This window comes from Pholcus phalangioides, unplaced genomic scaffold (assembly GCF_987345545.1).
Source record: "Pholcus phalangioides strain wild (caught in Gottingen) unplaced genomic scaffold, Ppha-v1.0 ptg000015l_1, whole genome shotgun sequence".
Lineage (NCBI taxonomy): Eukaryota > Metazoa > Arthropoda > Arachnida > Araneae > Pholcidae > Pholcus > Pholcus phalangioides.
The window spans coordinates 90727209-90751743 of record NW_028301608.1 but is presented as its reverse complement, the minus strand read 5'-3'; the positions used below and the strand labels follow the sequence as shown (position 1 = coordinate 90751743).

Here is a 24535-nt window from a genome sequence, read left to right as displayed (position 1 = left end):
ACCACACAGGCAAACAAGGAGCTATATTAAATAAACTCTATTTTATATCAGAAAAATGTTTTTAAATTATTAGAAACTACAAAATTTTTGGACGAATTCCATAGAATTAAGAATAATCTTTATTTAATAAGCTTGTGGTCAGTATTTTATGGGAGAATTTAAGTATATTTTATATATGCTTATAATGTTTGAATTGGAAGTTCATTATAAGTGGTAAAAAACAAAGATACAATGAATTTAATGAGTTAAAACTAGCGGGTTTTGTGTATCAGGAGATCAATTTTTAAATGTTTCACAGATGGCAATATAATCCTGAAATTTCATTATTTTAACATAGGTTGAAAAACTCCTATTTTTCATCTCAAATTAATTGATTAATCCCTATTGACTGATCCAAAATAATTTATTTTATAGCAAAAATTTGAAAAATTTAGTTACTTCTTAACAGATATGCTTAAAAAGAGCTTTCTATAATTACCAAGAAACTGCTGAAGCAGTGGTTCCCAACCCTTTTTTTTTGACTCATAGAGCCCTTTGACCCCTTTTCTACATTTACTGAACATACTGATATTTCTGGGAGTGGATGCAGAGCCCCTGAAAAGCGTATGTGAAATTCTGAGAGCTTTGTGTGTACCAAAAACAGTTTGAGTGACAAGAGTTATGGAGGAAGTTCATTTGCAGAATTAAAAAAAAAAAAATGGTTTTTAAAATGTTGGTTAGTGACTGTTCAAGCTGGACCTTATCTCTGCATGGGTGGGCCCTATTAATTTGGAGCTTCTGTGTGATTTGGAAAAAATATCTTTGTTAAAAACCAGACATTTTTTCCCAAGTTGAGGTTGTCTTGTGTCTGCTTTGTATTGTCTAGGATCCCCTCAATTCAAAATTGGGCCCCCCATGTTTGAGTTTACCTTGTATATGTATGAATTATACACCTATATTTTACCATGATAGGTAAAATACAGGCCTACTGAAAACTCAAAAAAAGTAAAAATCCTTTTTCCTTTGTAATCTACACTGCTGGCCACAGTAAATGCAACACCCTGAAGGAAGCATGCAAATAAAATGAAATTTACAACATGCATTAGTGGAGGTGAGATATGCAAATGATTAGAATTTCAGCGCAGACGCACATCACGCGCGCCTGTGGCGCCACTTCAAAGTGCTATTTAAGGCTTGGAGATTACGACGATTTGAAGTACGGCAATTGTGTTTTTCTTGTGGTTTTTTCAAAAAAACGATCAATTATGCCTCATAGAAAACAGCGATCATCTTTTGATCAAGTATCCGAGTTCGACAGAGGAAGGATAGTGGCCTACCGAGATTGTGGATTATCTTTCAGGGAAATCGGTAGTCGTGTTGGACGAAACCAAACAACTGTAATGCGGATATGTGATCGTTGGATGCAGGAGGTACGACGGACCGACGAGTTCGATCGCATCCACCTCAGTGCACCACTTCACGTGATGACAGGCGTATTGTGCGTATGGCAGTGACGGATCGCTCAGCCACATCACGAACCATAGCACAGCACATTCAGTCTGTACCGCATCATCCAGTGTCTGCGCGTACCATTCGATGCCGTTTACAGCAGAGTGGTCTGTCCGCAAGACGTCCATTGCTTCGTCTACCCTTGACACAGAACCACAGACGTCTCCGCCGCCAATGGTGCGATGAAAGAAGAATGTGGACGGCACAATGGAATGAAATTGTCTTTACTGACGAGTCACGCTTCTGTCTGCAACACCACGATGGTCGGATTCGAGTCTGGAGACACCGTGGAGAGAGGATGCTGAACAGCTGCGTTATGCACCGCCACACTGGTCCTGCACCGGGTATTATGGTATGGGGCGGTATTGGATATCATTCTCGCACTGCTCTAGTACGCATTGCCGGTACTTTAAAAAGCCAACGCTACATCTCCGAGGTGTTGGAGCCAGTTGTCCTTCCTTACCTTCAGGGCCTGCCCACAGCCATATTTCAACAGGATAATGTGCGACCACACGTGGCACGCATTGTCCAAAGGTTCTTCGTCAATCGCCAGATTGAATTGCTTCCCTGGCCAGCTCGCTCTCCAGATCTTTCGCCGATAGAAAACATGTGGTCCATGGTTGCTCAACGATTGACCCAGATTACATCCCCAGCTGCCACACCAGATCAACTTTGGCAACGCGTGGAAGCTGCTTGGTCTGCTGTACCCCAAGAACACATCCAAAGTCTCTTTGAATCAATGCCGAGGCGTGTGGCAGCGGTGATCTCCAACAATGGCGGCTACTCTGGCTACTGATTTTGGCAGGAACCACACTTCACAGAAGTCTATAAATTTAATCATTTGATGCTTGGTCAACATGCTATCTACAAAATAAATATTGTTGCGATATCTCTTGTCTTTCTTGGTGTTGCAATTTGGGTGGCCAGCAGTGTATAAATTTTGTTAATATTACAATTTAACAAACTTGACATTCATATTTTAATAAATTTCACATTACTTTAAAATTATACGATTTTCACAATATTGCATATTGAAACTGACAACACTTTGCTTAAGCAGTCATAATTTCTCGATAACATCGGTGATGACTTAAAAAGACTTTTTGGTGTATATATAACTATATAATACATCTAATTGAAGTTTAATATAAAAAAAAATAAATTAAAAAAATTTATATATTTCTTGTATATGAGAATAATATTGTCAACATGAGATGTCAACCCATCTTTCCTTTCTCAAGGGCATAAGATGGGAAATGTGAATCAGTGACATTGTTTTTGCACATAAGACAAGGCATGCAAAACAGTAGTGCAATTAGTGATCATTGTGATTAGTTAATTTTTTGTTTGACATGCAACAGCTTTAGATGGCTTTTTTAAGTTTTAAAAATTAATAATAAAACATTATTCAAATCACGAGCATCAGGCACGAATACAGCAGAGAGTTTTTCCTCATTCTATTAAGTAATTTTCAATAAAACATTTTGTTCAATGAAATATTCACAATGCTTGTAATAGGTGTGAGTATGCAGTTAGACATGCATACATAGAAATTGTATAAAAGAATAAATCAGAATGTTGTATCTAATTGGGTGTAATCCTTTTACTATATCATTATCTAAATTGCATAGCTGTAGCTCTCGTTTGAAAGTTATTTCATATCGAAAGGATTTTTCTTTTGCGCTCCTTTTCTACATCTTTCAACTTTAAGCAGACAATTTTGGATAGTTGTGGTAGATACAATCAATCAAATGAATGATTATTTTCATTCTCAAACCTTAAAATATAATTCAAATTAACTCAACTATATTTGACATGACAACATAAGGGGACAAATGATATTCATTTAAAGAGGTAATTATATATCTCATATATACAGTGCAGATACTCTTGTACCATAGGTGTTGGGTCCCATGGTTCAAGTCTGAATTACTCATAATATAATCTAGCTGTGATAGAACATACAAAAACAGGTTTTTATCAACCTAATAACGTACAAAACGGAGGAAATTCTAGTGAGCACAAATATCTAATTCTATGGTATACTGAGGTTTTACTCTATACTAAGTATACATTGAAACTGAGGATTATTTTGTTTCACAGTATGGCATCAACAATGTATTAATTCCTATCTTTCAGAGAAAATAGAAACATAAATTATTTCATTTAACAAAATATATATTATAAATTATTTCATCACAAAGATACATAAATACATATAAAGGTATCCTAAAAAATGATACGTGCACAATAAATGTTATCTAAAAAATATATTTTTCTACCTCATAGATATAATCAATGATTGCAATTCTGAAAGACACTGAGAAAGATCAGAGATATGCTATATATATATATATTCCTTCCTGTTCTTATATTAATTTTAGTTAAGTAAGAAGAAAATATAGCGTCATTTTGAAGCAAAAAAAAAAAAATCTTAGACAAGGCAAGAAATATTTTTCTAATTCATAACACCCTTAATTTGCTCATAAACATGCTATAAAATTATCAATGAAAATTACAATATGGAACTGTGAAACTTTAATTCCTTAGGATATTACTACTGCAGCATACTTACCAAGAAATTTTGTTAGTGAAAGAAAAAACATTTTCAGGTTTAAATAGCTATAAGGTTGAATGGAAAACTCCTAAACAAGATGGATATGGTCCTAGAAGAAACCATTCAACTAATATTTTATAGTTCAGATTGTAAATAAATACTTATCGATATATTATTTTTACCCTTGTAGTATCTATTAAATCTTGAACTTTGAAAGCTGATTCTTGTCAAGAACTTTAATGACTACCACAGTATTCATGTTATTTCTACAGACATGTTATGATTGTTATTACAACATTTCCAAACTTTAAATATTCTTGAGCTTTTGAGAAAGAACTATATCACATACTTCCATCACAAAGTGACTAACTGCATATCAGCTGTCAAAGTTTAAAAATTTTTTTTTTTTTATAATAGCAATTATGACATGTTTGAAGAAATAAGATATGAATACTAAAATAGCTATGGACGTTCTTGACATTACTGAGATGTATAAATGAATTGATATGAAAAAAAGATAGTGTTATTTGTAATGCCTCTAAAGTTTAAAAATGAAATACAAGAAGGAGAAATAAGCAAAAGTCGCATTTGAGTAGTATAGATTTAATGGTTAATGAAGGTACAGTCACAAAGTTTCCTATAACCCAGATGAAAATGTATAAAAAAAAAAGAAAAGATCTATTTCACGCAAGTAGAGTAGAAAGAAAGTTTTACTTTTTAGATATATAGAAACAATTAACAATATAACAACATCTATCAAAATCCATTAAAACGACAATATTTTTCTTTTCGCTCGTGTACACTATTTCATAATTGAGTTACTTCTCATGCACAGACATACACAAAAATATGATATATTTGATGAACACTTTATATAGCACCAAACAAAACTATTTAGATGGTTATTTCATAAACAGATAATTTTACATAAATTTTGCTTTATAAATTGCTGGCACCATTGAGAAATACATAAGAAATCCTTTATTTTTTAACTAAATTGAATGTTGAATAGAATTCACCCTTTTTTTGAGTTAATCTGAAATAACACAAACTTTATATTCTGACTTTATGAGTAGAGATAAAATTAAAGTACAAAACAGAAGCCATGTTTCCAAAATACAGAAAAAAATAAAACAAAATAAAAACATATAAACTAGGCTATATCTCTTGCACTCACCTTAAAATAATTAATGGACAATGAATAATCAATAAAATATTGCAATACAAAGAATGCAGATATGTAACAAATAGAAAAAAAAATCACAAGTTTCTCAATACAACATATATCAAAGTGGAACCTGCCAGAACACATTTTTTTTAATTTAAAAAAATCAAAATGACTATAAAAACTTGATGTTTTTGTACGACTTGCACACAATAAAGATAATAGATTAAGCACACCTATTGCAAAATATTCCACAAACTCCTACATTAATTATTATTTGAGACTCAATACGATTCTGAATCTTATTATATCCACATAAAAATAAGTTTTCAAGAGGTGGTAGTTTTTGAATTTTTCTCCTTTAAAATTTTAAACACACAACAAATCAATTAAGATAGAACAGTATTTTTACCTTCAAGAAAAAATATACTTTTAAAAAATTATATATGCACACTCAGTTCAATATAATCTTACCATTTTTTGGGAGGGGGGGGGGGGGGAGAATTACACAGGTGAGTATAGGTGACGAGAAAGAGGTAAAAAATAGGTGAAAATAAAAATCCTTGTAACAAAACTTTTGGGAATTTCCTCATCACAGAGAGAGAAAGAGAGCCAGAACCATTTTTAAGCAAGCTGCTATGTTATACAGGGTGACCGTAAGTCCTAATTTGGATGTCTCATCAACTGTTCATGGTAGAGCTCTATGATTCCAATTCAAAAAATTCTTAAAATGTGTTCAAGAATCATTTTGTATCAGTTGCTGGAGAAAAAAATAGTGTTTCATAAAATAAAATAAAAATTTTTAATTTTTATGCAGCTCCTGTTTTCTAATGCCCAAGCAGAAAGTTGCTGCTGTGTCTCCTGAGGAAAAAATAAAATAAATGAATAAAAAAATTAATTAAATTAATGAGTAATAAAAAAAATATAATCCCATGTTCCTATGTGCAAGATTGGTGAAATATTTGAATTTGAAAATCAGAAAATGTGGGGGAAAAGAACTACACAAACTAAGAGAGCTTTTTTTCCACATTTATGCTGTTTTTCTCAACTTTTCTTCAATGTTCAAATCTCAGCGAATATTGTACTTAAAAACATGGAATTTTTTTTTTCCCCCTTAAGACAGACAGGCCCAACAACTTTTGAACCGGAAGTTACAGAACAAAAAGACTTATAGAAATTTAGATTTCTTATTTTACGGAACATTGTATTTTAACACTTGAAATTGCTACAGAGTGATTCTAAAACACATATTTTGAGCACTTTTTCAAATTAGAACCATATCTCTATGACAAACGGTTGACGAGATAAGGCGGAATCAGGATTTACAGGATACTATGCATATAATCAAAATGAACATTTTTCCCCTTAAAAACCAAGAGAATCTGTTTCTATTAGTATTTTATATATTTTATGGAAACAGCTTCATTTGAGTAAGCCATGTTTATATACATAGTAGAAATTCTAAAAATGTAAAATTGGCAGAAAATAAACAGAAATCAATGAACAATGGAACTACATAATTAATTTTCCAAAATATAGTATAACATTGTTAAATGCTCTCATGTAATAATCTCAATTATTTTTTTACACCATACACAGTCAATTTGTGATAAATCTAACTCTCATAGCTCAAATACCTGTTTAGGTCGAAATTTTCACTCAGCCCCAGAACTTTTTCCGTACTTTAGTTTTAAAATTTTTCCTCAAGTTTTCTTCCTTTAAGTCGAAGTTGTTGGGAATAAGAAAAATTTAAAAAGTGGCATTTAGCAATAGAATTCAGCATTTAATAGTAGAATTTAGCGGATTCATTTCTTTGCTTGCAATCACTCTCTCATGAAAGAAGAGATAAATAGTTAAAAATCACTGCATTTTTTGACAGGAAATAATCTTTTATACACTTTATTTATCATTTGTTTCATTTATACGAGTATCATGTATGTGTCTGTTTTGTAATACAATACGTATGGCTAGTTTATTTCTAAACAAACATCAAACACATAAACATTAAATATGATTAAATTAGAATAATTAATCTTTTTGAATTTTTTCCCATCTCCAGTAGTTTGACATGCTTTACTAACATGATATTTATAAATATCATTGTTATTTAAAATTTTCCTTTTCTCCACTCTGATATCAGAATTTACGATAAGTTGAACTAACGATAACTCAATGTTTTTGTCGGCTGCTGCTTATTCGACTTATTGGATTTGACTATAGTCTTTCAATACATACAATAGCAATTTAAATTGGGACCCACAACTTGAAGCCAATTGGGAATAGCAATTGTCTTCTAATCATTCTCAGGATTCAAATCTTTTGAACCAGAAGTTTTATTGTATCAATCATATATTGCTGTCCCGCCCCTAGAGGCATACAGCGGCAAGAAGTTTTAGCGTGTGCTAACAACACAGATATCTATCTCCATATGAGATCTTCACAGAGAATTTAGTGCTGACATTTACAACACAATAAAAATATGAGGGGGAATGGGGGTTAAAGTTAGTGGTGTAAGTCGATTAATCGTTATTTTGAAAAAAAAGTGGGGTTTTTTTTAGAATTGTCATCAGTTCTCATGTTAAAAATTTTGTACTTTCACAATCTAGAGGATAACTATTGAAGCTGAGACCTAATTTATTTTTTCTTTCAACTGCTTAGCACTTCTAGATTGCATTTTTGGACTTCAGTCAGGATTGTTGAAAATGTGACTTACACCACTCTGACTTTACCTTCACATACAAACGATATGGAATATTTGTGAACATAGGTTAGTCAATGATTGAATTTCAAAATGGAACTTCAAAAAAATTTAAAAAATGTTCAGTATTCTTGTGTTAACAATGACAGATCAGCATTGTAAAAAAGTTTACAGTTGAACTTCAGGAAAAAATAAGTAAAAAATAATAACAACTGAATCAACAAATCAGAATATTGCATTAAATTTGCTTTGAAAAAAAAAACAAACCTATATTCAATATCTTTCCATAATAAATAATTTATTTTGTCTGACTAGAACGACGAAATTTTAAGCTAATAAATGGTGAATTTATATATATACAAACTTTAATTATCACAATAATTTGAACTAGAAGCTAACACCATGAAAGAAACTTTACAAAAAACATTTTTGAAAACCAGTTCATCACTGAGAAAAAAACCAATTAAAAACTGTTATCAACACAATGTGTCATATAATGCCTTTTCAAGCTCGGCTTTTGAGTATATGTTTTCCCACATATATCACATTTGAATGGTCTTTCACCAGTATGCACACACAAATGACGTTTGAAATGAGATGTCCGATTTGTAGCATAGCTACACATTTGGCACTGATATCGCATCAACTTTACTGTCTCATCAGAAAATGCCTCAGCAAAAAATTCATCTGAAAAGAGTATGAGAACAATTAATGGGAAGTATGAAAATAATCCAATTTTTCTAAAAACTTATAGAGAGAGAAGAAAACTTATAGAAGTAGAATAATTGAATAATTATGCAATAAACAAGCACTGACTAGTTATATAAATGTAAAATATTGCATTTATAAGACTACAAAACATTTGAGAACTATTTTTAGAAATAGAACATGCAACAGATAATTTTTGTTTTTGTCAACTTGTTAATATAATTTTTGCTTTAAGCCACATAAGAGCTGAACAAATAACACTTATAACAAAATTCGAAGATAGTTATAGAAATTTTTTTGTCACCTTGAATTTAATTTTTTATAACCAACACAAATATGATTAAAAATTTTAACTTTTTTCCTTCAAGTCTGCCTGTTGTGGAAAGAAAGAGCCATACATTCTAACTTACAAAAATGCAAAGAATAATCACATTTAATAAAATAATTAAAAAATTAATGTTTCGACAATTTCTAAATTTATGTATCTTTGTGGAATTAAATATACTATATTAACATACTAGAGAAGCATCTTTCATTGATAAATGAATGAAATTATAATTTTTCAAAACTTAGTATAATGATTATAACATAATAAGCCAGCAACAAGGTTATTAATCTAATATTGACATAAACAATGTATTATGAATATTGTTAAGGCCACAAAAAATATGAGAGAAAATTTTGAACAAACCATTGTTACGTATCAGATTTTTTTTGTCAACTGTGTTACTACAGTGGATCCCATTAAATCTTAATTCCAGAGTCCCAATTTTGCTCCCATATTAAAAAATCTCTGATCAAGAATTTCTCCCTATTAATTTTTGTTTCCAATCACAACATGTGATCATTAACAATGTGATCCACTGTATTATTTTAATTTTAACCCACATAAAAGCTGAATCAACAATACATATATATACAAAAAATATTTTGATGATATTTTCCCGCAAGTATTTGAAGGTTGGAATATTAATTTTTCTTTCACAAACTGATTTTACAATATTCATCTGTTATAAAAATCACAGTCCTTTAGTTGCTCATAAGAAAATAATGTGAGATAGTGTGTTATGCAGTAATGCTGGGGTAAATATTTTTATACTGCTTTGATTTAAAAAATATCTCAAAACTTAATTATGAGCAGCACAAGTCAAATTATATATTTTCAATCTAATCACAAATAATAATACAAAATCACTTCATTTAATTTAACCTATTAAACACATTCATAACACCTTTAACTTTGAAATCACAAAAAAAACTAGGGATTGGAAAATGAGTTTTATGTGACTATCATTTGTGAAAGAACACTTTTATGTATTTTTATGAACATGATGCATAAGTGGGAACATGGCTTTTGATTCTCATTAAGCATTACCACAAAGATCATGTAAGTGAAATAAAACATATTTCAGTATGAGCTTTATATTACAAAAACGATTATTTGCAATGAAATTTCTTCAGCTTGCAAAGTACTTGAATATATAAATTTATTTCTCCTAGGAGTTAAAAAGTTGCTCTTTGGGTGTGTTGAGAACATTTTAACCTTTTTTCTTTTTCACATAAGAATATGCATAAGACCTATCATTGATGAGGATACTTGATGAACCCTTGTATGAATATTTAAATGTGTCCTGTCATAAGGCCACATAAGAGTGAAGTTTTAATCAAATCATTGAATTTTTTTTTTGCTATTCAACTGGTAATTGAAGATTGGGACACAATATGAAATTAGGAGATAGGTGAAACATTGTAACTGAAACATGAAAGAATGTCATCACATAGTTTTGAAATACTTATAACAATAATGTGCATATTATTTTAAAACAAATGTAATTTATATATGCTATTTTTGGAATAACTTCTTAAAATGACCATTTGATCCTTAGTTTTAATTTTGTTTTTCGAAGTTTTCGTTTTTTACCTTAAATTTTTGAAGAACATGCATGCATAGTTTTTTCAATGGACCAAATTTATTTGGAAGAATTCGTTCTTTTTAAAACATTATCCCAATAATGATCAGTTAATATGATAAACCCTTAAGTAATTTTGATTTTTGCTCTCAAGGAAAAGAATCATTCATTAGGTACAAGTTATATCCTGTAATCTGTGAAAATACTTTCTATAAATGTCCCATAAATATGACAAGTCAAAATATTTTTCATTAGCAAAAAACAATTAGTAATTTACATTGCAAGATATTTTAGCACAATATTGGCTAAATTTGTTCGTATGACCTTAGGCATTATTAAATTTGAATCAAAGTCAATATTCATAACTTTTAATGGAAATCCACACCCTCAGAACATTGATGTATATTCAATTCCTTCAGTAAACATGTCTCACGTTTCTTATTTATTCCTCAAAATGTTCAAGTATTTTAAATTTTTATAAAACAGTAAATTTGTGACTCCCCCCAAGTCAATCAAAAACAGATTGCATTACATTAAGACTAATAACACAATTATAACATCTGACTGTTAGTTGTAAGTTGAAAACATTTTAACAATACAATAACTTCACATTATATCATGCATATTGAGAGACAAAGAAAAAGCACAACTTATCTAGTCCTAATGTACATTAATTTTTTAAAAGAGGTTCTAGTAAAGGTGCATGAATGAATGCATGCCAGGGCTCTGCCACCGGACTTATCTTGTTACAAGATCTCTTCCAGCCTAGCTTCACGGCAGAATCTAGATTAAAGTGTGGGTGCCCAACGGTCTGAGTGCGTATCTAGTGTTGTGTCTGATTTTTCTCCAGTTGCTCTCTCTGTGGTGAGACTTATTAATGGAGAGATCAGCTTGCATTTATGCCTTGAAGTTGGGAACTACAGAAAACCAGTTTCAACCAACCACCACTGTGGCAACGGTGAAGTTCAAACCCCATCCTTGCAGTGTAAGTTCATCACTATGACCACTTGACTACCACAGCAGCTCCGGTAAAGGGGCAAAATATAGGTATCCCCCCCCCCCCCACTTTATATGTTTTTGCTAAAACAACTTTGAAAAGTTGATTTAAAATATCGCAAACCTGTATTATTCAATTCAGTTTTATTCTAATGATGAAAATCTGAAAATGAGCTTTCAAATTACAGAGATGATATAATTATGATAAAGTTTGTTGGATGAGGATGTACATGAGACAAGTGTATTTAAAAACTCAAAACCCTCTCATCAGAGTGAGCTAATAACACATTGACTCACTTATTAGAATCGTTAATAAACAAGGAAATGCAAAATGACACGAATGATGAAAGTCAGAAGCCTATTACCTATTGAGCCCCAAGTTTACAAGAAAACAAATGGCTGACTTTGTTTTTAACAAATTGACAATGCCATCAAAATTGTAATTTAAGAAAATCATTCCAATAAGAATAGAATTCTCACATTTGAGACAGGTATTTAGAAATCATTAACAAGACAAAGAGAACTGCTGCCCCCCCAACATGAATCTCCACCATTTCAATAAAAAAAACATGAGCCTATCACAACAAAAATTTCAAGAGAGCAGACCCACAATGACCAAAACTAGTTCATTTGTCATCCAATTGAAGACAGCCAGAAATAAATAACACTTATAAAATAGTACTAATTAAAGTCATTTATCCAACAAGGAAGGTTTATCGATTTCATTTATAACCAGATTTATTTATAAGCTTGAATAATTGATTGAATTGAATTTTTTTTTATTGCAACTGAAGAACCCCCCCCCCCCTCTCGATTTCTATCTTACTCAATTATTTTATTAAATTTAACTCGCTTCACACACGATTTCATCTTATGTAATTAGTTTGTGGAACTAATTAATTGCATAAAGCAAGGGAATACTTTGACAATAACATTGAACAAATTAATTTTAATTATTCTATTAAAAATAATCATTTTCCCTAATTAGAACAAGATTCTCTTGAATATTTATAATTTATTTTTATGAGAGCTTTATTTGGACAATACATTCAACCAAGTACTCAAGACAATATTGTGCAGCTGATTTGGCTATGAGCAGAGTAATGGTCATTATACCCTTATTGGGCAGGGTCACATCAAGATGCATGCAGATGGAGCCACCCTTACCAAGCACGGGACCCATTGTAGGAAAAAAGCAGGGGCCCTTGACACTGATTGCATATATTCTGTGGGAGAGAGGAATCAACATCCAAAAATTCATACATTACAAAATACACAGGAATGCTGAAAACATTCCTACAAAAAACATACACACAAATCTAAATAAACAAATGAAATGAAAATTTTGAAATGATTCCAAAACCAATTAAAATTAAGACTTAATGAAAGAAATTGTCTGCAAACAAATGAAAATCCAGAATCGAGACTAACAAAAGTAATTGACAGAGAATTCCAGCATCCATGAAAATCCAGAAAAAATGAAATCCCAGAATGGACAAAAATTAAGAACTTATGAAGGTAATTGCTATCACCATCATAAGTGTGGGGCTTGGTGTCGCACACTCCTTAAGGGTGGATCTGGACCGAATATATATATATTCATCCACAAAGCGGAATGTTTTGCATTGTTCTACAATGAGCCCTTGGTTGACTGGAAATGTTCTGCGGTAAAAAAATTCCCATAATAGTGTTTTCTACACTATTTTTTAAAATTCTTCCACATTGTTCTGTAGTAGCAGTGATTACCACTGTGGTGATCAAGTAGTCATAGTGACAGACTCTTATCTTGAGTTCCTGGGTTCGAATTCCATCGTCATCACAGTGGTGGTCAGCTGAAGTTGGTTTTTTGAGATTCCCAACTTTGAGGCATGAATATGAGCCGATCTTCTCTTTAAAAAGTCTCGCCACAGACAGCAACAGACCTACAAATGGTGCAAATGTAATTCAATCATTAAACTTTACTTCTGAAGTATAGATTAAATCAGACACTACACTAGATACACACTCAGACACTGTTGGGTATACACAATTACACTTCTGGCCAACTCACTAGGTAGTAAATTGCTCATAGATGGTGAGAAACCTGAGCTGTGCTCTGTTTGAAAGAAAGTAGCACTGATTGTTCTGTGACGTATGTCACAGATTTCAGTATTGTTTTGAGGGTTTGCATATTGACACATCATCATTGCGACCCCAGACTTCAAGTCTATCAATGCTCATGCATTTAGCCTGAAATCATACCTTAATAGTATAGTACTTAAATATACTTGTGTGTGAGTCATATGTTTGAAACTAAAATCTCAAATAGTATCGAAAATAAAGTTGAAGAAGAGAAGAGAACTTCTATTCATTCTTACCCCCTCTATTTATTTTAGCAATACAGTGGTGAATCATAACCAATTCCAGAATGTTCATACACCTACATTTGGTTCTGTTGAAATAAATATTGGTATGCATAATATTCATCGACCCAAGATTATATACAATATTCTGATTCATTATTACCCATAAAAAGTGGTAAAGAATGTTGTATCAAACTTTTTCATTTTCTCACACTGCAATTACAGTAGACTCTTGATAATCTGGCCATGTGTTAATTTGGTTCATTTAGTAATCCAACATTTTTTTTAGCAGGTTTTATTCGAGAATGGAAGAGGAAAACATGTCACTGTATGTCTTCGTATGCATATATAAGTACAGAAGTTTATGTTATTCAAATAGGCTTTTTCAATTGACTTCCAGTAATCCGGTACAACCTGGTCAGATATATGCCGGATTAGCGAGAGTCTACTGTACTTTAACTAACAAATGATCCTTTATAAAACTTTCACAAACTTTTTTGATGCATACTTATTAACAAGTTGCTCATAAAACATGTAGGTATTTTTTTTAAACTTGTATTACATTGTATCGATGACAAAAATAATACTACAAAATTCAATAATGAATTTCCCATGTAAAAAACGGATTAGAATGCATTTTTCATAATTTTTGGTACTTTTTAAAGACAAATTTAACTAGCAATCTGAATAGAAGATGAATAAATGAATAGATGTCTGGAAGGAGGACATATGTTAAAATTTTACAGAAAATGCAAAAAACTAAAGGCATTTTATTTTGAGGTCATAATCATGGTGGAAATCACATATACCCTTCTCTGGTATATTCTTATGCGGTAATTTTGGACACTTTTTCTTCTAGATATCCATTCAGATGTTTTGAAAGAATAGTTATAGCTTATAATTAATTTCAGTTGAAAAGTTTTATTTTAAATCAAAAAATAAAGTAAAACTCTTTTTAGAAACTTTAATGAAATGCTTGTCGCATATTGAAAATTAGGTGTTTCTTAACCCATTAACGCCAGTTGGTAATTTGGAATGACAAATTTTCTTATGTTTTTTCTTTGCCAATAAATGGAAGTGGTTTCACTCATTTTTTGTTTTTAAAAAAATCAAAGTTGTCGTTAATGGGTTAAATATTCCAAAGATCAAGCATTTGTGAGAGAATCAAAATTTGTTTCAAGAATCACTTGAACATATCACTGTTTTTCAATTATGAACGTCTCCCAAATGTGGTTCTTCAATATCTGCAGTATTGCACAGGATTACAATAAGACAAGCTTGCCAGCAAAAAACTCAAATAAAATACAGACACAGAATTATAAAAAAATTTTAACAGCATGTGTAGTTTCAACCATGTTACTTGGCATAGATTTTATGAATTGTCAATCATTACAAATGCCTAAAAAAAAAAAAAAATTATTCTCAACACAAAGACGAGTCTTGAAAAATAATGTTTCGCATACATGAATTTTATTTCAGAAATACTTGCATGTAATTCTCAGTCTGATTGATGCACATATTCATAATCTCAATTGTGAACAATTAGTATGACGCATGCTATGTGCTTTGAGATGCTGTCCCTGTCTGAATTTTTTTCCACACATCTGGCATTGATAAGGACGCTCTCCAGTATGAATACGAATATGAACTTTGAGACCATGTTTATAATTCACAGAATAATTGCAATATGGACAATGGAATTTGTGACCAGACTTTTTCATTCCACTTAGGAACTCTACTTCAGTTTCTCCTGCATAAATAAAATTAGATATATAATATAATGATTGAAAAAAAAAGCACTAATCAAGATTAAGAAAAGTATTTTCAAAATTTCCACATTTGAATCAAACAGCATGTTAAGCTATCATCACTTATACTAGAAAATAGTTAAAAAACTGTTTTGTGGATTTATTATTTATCATCGTGTAATATATTGATTAATAGAAATGAGAGTATAAATGCTATTTGAAATTCAAAAGCAGTGTTATCAGATGGAAGCAAAATTTTGAAATTTCAACTAATATTTGCTTTCATTACACTTTACTTAGATGATTTTTGTCATTCTTGAGATTCCTTTATATCCAGTACAGGTTCTGCAAAGGCAATCTATTCCACAATAGATTGATTGCCACTTCCACACCTTTTTCTTGATAGCACAGTGGGAACCTTGTTTATACAATGGTGACTCAGGTAACAAACAGCTCGGCTTATGAATATTTCGGCTAACAACGATTTTTTTGACGTTTTCTGCATTGGGTGAAGAAAATTAAGATGCGAATGCATGCATTAACATAAGCCACGGCATACTCTAAATTTTTCTGCTAATTAAGATGAATCCAGTGCACATGTCAGCAAATGTTACTTGAGTGAGATTGATTTATTTCCACCTTGGAATCACTTTCCAAATATATCTATATTTTTCAGAAAGATTTTGAGCTATTTAATGTAAAATGATAACTAAGAGAAAAAAGAAAATAATTTTAAGGAAAAAAGGGAGGAGCCTTAGAACTGAATATTTTTTTTAAACTTTATCACTTCCAGTGGATACTGTAAGAGAATTAATACCAAACTGAGCAGTCTGGACATTGTAGGAACTCATCTTTTTCAACTGCATGTGTGAGACATGAGCTGACTATATCATTCCCTTCATGCCAAAAACATGAATGCGCAAATTTTCACTTTTTGGGTCTATCAGCTGGTTGGATTCCTTATTTTGCCAGATTTTTTAACCAACTATTGAAACACGTTACAAAGGGATCTACGACAGTTCAGTGCAAGACAATTTAGTCCAGCGACAATTCAGCGAGGTGATTTTATTTTGTAAATAAAAATCCCCAGACTTAGGACTGGCATACCTACTGATACATTACTGATTTGTTAGATAGCGAGTACTACTAAGTGTCGTAAAAGGGCTATGAACACTGAAAAAAGAATTTTTGAAATAGTTCATAATTACAGTTCAACATCAGATGAATTTCTACAAGGAATGGCACATAATTTTCAGCTGCAAGCGTAACTACTTTTTATGACATGATAATACATTTCTCATGACGACGACGACATATTTGCGTCAAAAAGAAAAAATTCTAGCCACACCATATTTTCAAAATAATTCCAAAGCATTTTAAAAGTATGCCAGTCCTAAGTCTGGAAAAAGTGAGAATTTATGGAACACGATCACAGAGCTGAACTGTCATGCCACCATTACAAAGCATTTTAGGGAAATTAAACTTAGAGTAATATGAGTGGAGTAAACATTCAAATGTTATTTCCCATGTTTTGGAAATTTGCATATTCATGCTTCTGGCATGAGGGAGATAATATCACAGCATACCACCAACTTTTCCCCCCATGGCTCATGAATGCTATTGCATAGCCTACATAGCATAAAATAAAAACATGTTCAGTTTTTCACCTTCATTTAAATTTGACTTCATCCAATAGTGAAGTAGTTTATCTCAGCATTCAGGTCAGCTTTTACTTTATTATAACGCTTTTTAGTTTTATGAAAGTTGCTTTGGAATTTTTAGCACACTTCCTAGAACAGATTAAACAGTTTCCATAGAAACCTATGTAAAATTGCATTTCGGCTAACAAATGCGATTCGGGAATGCATTATCTTCGTTAGCCAAGGTATCACTATGTTTCTCATTTATGAGGTTCCTTCAAAAAATATCAGACCTTTATTCATAAAAGAATACTTGTATTCAGATACATTAATCTTGTTCAAAGAAGTCCTCTTGGACTATCACACACTTCTCACAACAGTTCTGCCACTGTCAGAAGCGCTGGAATGTTTCTTTTGAGATGCCGCACATTATATTCTGCAGGAAGCCCTTTCTGGACTGAAATCTGGTCCCTTTTCAGGCATTTTCAGCTTGGAGAAAAGTCAGATGTCACATGGAATCATGTCTGGCGAGTAAGTAGCCTGACAAAACATAGGCGTGCTGTGTTATAATAGGAAACTCTGTACTAAATGTGAAGAATGGGCAGGTATGTCATAGGGATGGAGCTGCCAATTGCCCACGGGTCCAGCCTTTTCCATCTTAGTGTCACAAAGATGACACAGAATCTCTTGGTATTATTACCTCAACCAGCAGCAAGGAATACTTCTTGGCGCTGGTTATGTCATGCGGTGCATACTCATGATGAACTATGCCACTAGACGGCCAGCGTGACTTTGAAATTGATGCATTTTCTGCCTTGCTATTTTGGCTTTGGGATGTTGGATGCTTCCAATTTGGTTTCTGGGTAATATCCATAAACTCAGCACTCACTGCCAATGACTACTATGTTGACAAAGTTGGGATCATGGTCCCTCAGCATCTCCTGTGTGATTTCAAATGGAGTTGCTTCAGCTAGATCAGGGGTTCTTAACCTTTTTCAGCTGCCCAAATCAACAACATGATTGGCTTCGCGACTCAAAATCAACACGATTGGCAACATCGAGACCCATGGACTGTCTGATCTTTGAAATTAGTGAAACCAGTGACGCAATAAATGCATTTATAACAGAGGACTGTTAATGAATTCATACAACACATCTAGGAGGACACTGCGGATCAGGTTTAGATCACGACCAATATTGTTCGAAAATCCCTGACTTTAAATGACCTATTTTGGGAGCTTCTACAAATCAAGTTTGAGTCAGTGATCCATAGCTCAAGAGACCCTGGCTATCAGTGGATTTCTACTACTCATCTTGGAAGCTCCTGCCAAACAGGTTTGGGTTGGGAACCATGGTTCAAGAGCTCCTGGTTCTTAGTGGGTTTAAGAGATCCATCTTAGAAGCATGTGCAACCCATAGGTTAAAAACTTCTGAACTAGATTGTTGGCAGCTTTGGCACTAACTTTGCTGAGATTCTCCCGAAGCCTAAACTTTCAGTTAAAATGGAATGAAGGATGCACTGCTGTTACTCCCCTCGCCTGCAAGTTCTCTGATGGTTATTTAATGATCCTGCATCATCTGGGTCCTCCCTTAGTCAATGGCGTCACTTCGTCATTTCTCAATGTCGAGGAGCTACCAGAACATGCTTCCCTCTCTAACGATGTGCAGTTGTCTTTGAAGCAGTTGAACTGCTTTTTTATTTTCTATGTAGTGCCTATTTCTTCACTTTTGAAGGTCTGTTAAACCTTGCAGATGATTTCCATTTAGGAATTGACAAGCTTTCAAATTTACTATAAGACTGTTGTTCAGGTTTTTTTGTCAAAAACAAAAATCAGACAGCGCTTACACTTCCTCACTCATTGGTGGTCTGCTGGTGACTGACAACTTCTGCAGGCAGGAAAAGAATTCAAGTATTATTTAAATTAAGATCACCTATATCACATATGTGCACCAAACCACGCTACCTAGCTTCATTTGTTTACACATGAAAAATTATGGTAGGATATTTTTTGAACAAGCCTCATGCATTTGTAATTATTCTATGTATTTTTGATAAAATATTTCATTGTTTAAAAGGCAACAATGACATTCTTTAGAGATTTTCCCCTCCTGTTTGTGATTTTTTCTCACAAATTTTATTCCTAGAGTGATGAGGGTTGAAAACTAATCTAGGTATTGGAAGAGTTAGAATTAGTGTAGCTTTTTTGGATAAAAAGAAACATGGTATGGTGGACATCAATATCAATACTCTTCCTTTAAAAAAAAATTTTCTCACTCCAAAAATTCAGTTTGAAAGAAAATTGAAGACAGTGACACATGAAGTTTCAGTGATGGTGACATGGAATCCACGGGAAAGGGTGTATCGTCTCAACATGGTTTCCTGAAAGCAATATAAGCAGTGTTTATACTGAAATTAGAAATATTTTTTAAAGATTAGGAGAAATACTGGATGTGATGGAAAGAAAACCATGTACATTTTAGATTTTACAGTAACAGAAAATATTTTGAAAACATTTGACAATCTAAGAGAAAAAGGTCATCAGCTTTGCTTTGTCTATATAAACAAGCAGGTGAAGATATACAGAAATTTAAAAAAAATAAAATATATATATATATATATATATATACATAACACTTGCACCCACAACACCCAAACACAGATATTCATTTCAAGTACAGATAAAAAATTTCTCCAATCAAACATGTGGGAAAAATGATACAGTAAAACCCTCTTTTGCAGAAACTAGAATGACAAAAATTGTCACTTTTATCATATAATGTAATTTCACACGTATTCCCAAGGGATCCACATGATCCGTCCAGGGAATTTGTTAGTATTAGTAAACATCCATGCCCGAACCGGGATTCGAATCCAGACCTGCACAGTGAGAGGCTAGCTCTCTAACCACTTGACTGCCAGGCGGCAGTCAAGTGGGAATTATAATAAGGGGAATTATTAGTGGGTTGTAAAATAGAGGGTGAATGCATCTGAGAGAAGTGATTATTAAGAGGGGTTCAACTATATATACTGTTTTTTTTCAGATTTTTTTTGCGTGTGTGTGTTTCACATGGAATAGCATCCATTTAAGGGTAGGGGGTGAAATGAGGATTAAATGAATGATTTGAATTGATACAAATCAACAATTAAGAAAGTAAAAAACATTTGAATAACATAATATGTTTATTAGATATTAGAAAGCATTTTAATTCATTTTACATTTTTCCAAGACCAATAAGGCTCGAGAATTGGAAGAAAATATGGTTCAATTAGAAATAAACTTGAAAAAAAATAACCAAATTTGTAAGAAGAAAACAAATAAACATTCATGAAAAAAGTAACAAACAACAATCATTATGAAACCAGAATCAGTCTTTTGATATGTGATAACTTATCTCATGCTGTTTCAGATGATGAGAGAGTTTAAATTTCTTCCCACAAGATAAGCACTGATATGGCCTTTCTCCTGTGTGGACACGTAAATGACGCAAGAAATCCCCTTTACGTAACACAGCATAACCACAAACTTCACATCTGTACTTTGAAGTTGGGGACAAGTCAACATACTGCATGCAAGAGTTATCTACACGAATGCCTGAAAAAATGAGTCCCAACAGATAATGAATTTAAAAAAATCTTTTATATTATAAAAATACTTTCATAACTTGAAATATATGTAGTTAATAACTTATAATACACAGGTATTCCTTCGCTTTACATAATCTCACTTTGCTTGTTTTTGCTATAGTGAAGGTTCTTGAAAAATTTAATCAAGGAAATTTCAACTTGCGAAATGCTGCCTGGGCAAAAATTTATTTTGTTGCTGAATGGCAAGTCTTATACTTCTGAAGAAACTCCATATACCTATCTTACATTTAAACCATTGATCATGATTACTTTGTGGAACCATTTCATCATGTAAAGTGAGGAGACACCTGCAGTTTGTTTGCAATAGACGTTTCGATAAGTGTGAACATTCACACAAAAATTCATTTAATTACGTAAATAAATTGATAATGTTGGTAGCAAATTTATTACCTGAAAAATTTAATATTATGAAACAATTTTCCTGGAAACACCCACTGTTATGATAATTGAAGGAATACTATAATTATTTTTCTGCATCTGTATCATGGAGAACATGGGTGGCCATCAGATGGCAAAAAATAGTGTTCAAAATTGAATTTATAATTAATATTTGAACTATTAGTTCCAACTGCAGATTTCCTGATTAACAGATTATTTTATTCATTATTTCTAGGAATGGAAATGATTTGTTATATTCTCTCTCCCTGTACTATTTTTTCCAACACACAAATTGCTATCAAGCTTCAGAATTGGAATTTTTTTATATTTCTTTCTGCCTGGCTATCAAGTCACTTTTTATATAAATACTAGCTATAATACCCGGCGCTGCCCGGGTTTTCTTCAATGAGGCTTTTTGGATCACGTGATATCTCACTATTTCTTTGAGGGACATGCAAACCATGTCTAAGTTAACCAATATGGCGACTTCCTGAACGACTCATGAAATAAACAAATCTAGATTTAAAGAAATGTAGAAATGAATATATTTTTTCCCCCTTTTCAAGGGGCACTAGATATTCAGATCCCCCCCCCCCCCCCCGTGCCCCTGAACTTCAAGTTATCCATCTGTCTGTTTCTGCTTCCAAAAATGATTAGTTAAAGCTGTGGAATTTCTTTGATGTACTTTACAGACCCATAATTAATTTTAAAACATCCTAAACTATATGAATTTATCAGTTGAATATCAAAAGACAATACAGAGACATCAATTTTCATGCTTTGAGAAGATATAAAAAGTTTAAATCAATGTTATTTCATGGATATCCAGATCAAAAGTAGGTCTGGCTAATTACTGCATATTTAATTTTCTGGGCTTTGTATCCTAAGAGAACTCAAATTAAATACAATTTTTAAAATTATTGATGTGGCAGAAAACCCCCACTAAATTCCCGCATTTCTACAGTAAAATTGGCAATTTTAACACTGATTTCTATGGGGATCATCCTTTGCCTGACCCTCACAGTGATGCTGATTCTGACGACTATTGAAAAAGTGGCAAACCATTGTAAAGGCATAAACTATTATAAATATGCAGGTAGCATTAGAGAAGTGACAAACCATTGTAAAGGCATAAACTATTCTAAATATAATGGTAGCATTAGAGAAGTAACAAACCATTGTAAAGACATAAACTATTATAAATATACTGGTAGCATTAGAGAAGTGACAAACTATTGTAAAGGCATATACACGTCTGAAATGCATTGCTAGGAAACCACGGTAACCATAGTAAACATTCCGAAAGTGATTGTTGAAGCCCAAAAGTCATTGTTGCCCAACAGTTTTTTGTCCATTTGGGGCATATTTGCCCTGCTCTGACAAAATTTTAAAGTAGCATATCGTTCATGTCGGCTCTCATTTGGTATATATGCAAAATTTGGCGACGATCGATCTAAAATTGTAGATTTGTATGGAGAACACACACACACACAAACAGAAAATCAATTATATATATATAGAAAATTTTTAATGATTTATGTACTGAAGATTCAAAATGATTTATTATGACAACAATTCTTATTTAATTTTAAAAAATAACTTTTTATTTTAATGTGAGCAAATTTATGAGTTCGCTTTTTTTCTTTTGTACCCCTTCAGAATTTAATACAGGTTTGTTGGACTTCCGAATGCACCCATCCCCTGGGAAATGCTTCAAAATCTCCTCTTGAAGATGTGAAGCGGGAGTGTTACTGGTCCATCAATATTAAGTTGCTTGTTATGGCCTCCGTATTTGTATCTGAATGAATATTCAGTGTTGTGTGCTCACTGCGACAAAACTTTTTCAAAGTGAGTACTAACTCCCAATAGCACCTCAATACTTCAAAAGTTCCACCATATTACTTATGTGGGAGACAAATCTGAGTTTTCTGGGTCATTTTACTTGTGCGGGGTTATACATTGGAGTGTTGTTTCTTGGTGTGGATTACAGTCGACCATTATTTTAACGCTCCAACAGAGAGAAATTGGCCACACACATGTATATGCCTTTACAATGGCTTGTCACTTTTCAATCCTCCCAGTAATTGAAGAAAACCTGGGCAGAGCCGGGTATTATAGCCAGTAATATATAAATTGTTTTCCTGTGTGTGTGTTCTCTATACCAATCTTCAATTTTAGATCAATCTTTACAAAATTTAACATATATATACCAAACAGGACCCAAATTGAGAATGAGACTATTTTAAAACTTTGTCAGAGCAGGGCAAATGCTTGAAATGGGCAAAAAACTGTCAAGCAACAATGGTTTGTGGGCCTCAACAAAGACTTTTGGAATGTTTACTTTGGTTCCCCAACAAAGCATTTCAGACATGTTCATTCCTTTACAATGGTTTATTATTTCTTTAATGCTGCCGATATATGCAGAAACCCAGGCAGTACAGGGTATTATAGCTAGTGAATGAATAAATTAATTTTAAAAACCATAGTAGGATACACATAATTAATTCTCTCGTTACGCATAAATTTCCTTTAAAGTAAACTTTCCTATGAAATCTGTGGATCTATCTATAGATATAAAACTTAAGAAATCTCTAGTCAAGATATACAATTAAAAAAAGGATAAGGAAACACAAAATTTTATATTATCAAAAAAACTAACTAATGTGGGGAGATTAGTTTTCATTAAAAGGGATATAGTAATTTTATAAAAATTTGAATATAGAACTGAATATTATAAAAAATATTACTTAAAAAAATATTGCTCCAAACAGCTAAGCCATTCGCATAGACCAAACTATATATTTTATGAAATATACACTATCTACCAATAAGTATTTGGACACCTGTGATAGAAAAGAAAAACTAACTTTATTCAAAATCAATAGTTGGTAGAGCCTCCACGAGAGGCAATTACAGCGTGAACCCTCCGGGGCATACTTTCCACAAGTCCTTGTGTGACGGCTAGTGGTATTTTCTTCCACTCAGCTTGGAGAAGACACGTCAGTTCCTTCACCGATTTTGGATGGGTAGGGCACCCCTTAATTCGGCGATCCAACTCGTCCCAGAGGTTCTCGATAGGGTTCAGCTCTGGGCAGGCCAGTCCATTCTATGAACCCCATTGGCACCATACCAAGCCTTGGTTAACCTCGCAGTATGACAGCTGGCGTTGTCGTCCTGGAAGTAATAGGGGTCCACCCCGTAAAACTGCCACAACGTAGGAAGCACATTGTCATCCAAAATAGTGCAGTAGGCATCGGTG

At 32.6% G+C, this 24535-nt stretch overlaps 1 protein-coding gene across 1 annotated transcript in view; it reads right to left on the bottom strand.

Moving 5' to 3' along the window:
* The window catches only part of LOC149077021 (uncharacterized), a 62194-nt gene that overhangs the window by 20976 nt on the left and 16683 nt on the right, over window positions 1–24535 (bottom strand). The window contains exon 8 of the mRNA XM_089242321.1: window positions 20621–20876. Coding sequence (XP_089098447.1) covers window positions 20621–20876 — 256 coding nt within the window. The remainder of the gene's footprint in view (window positions 1–20620; window positions 20877–24535) is intronic.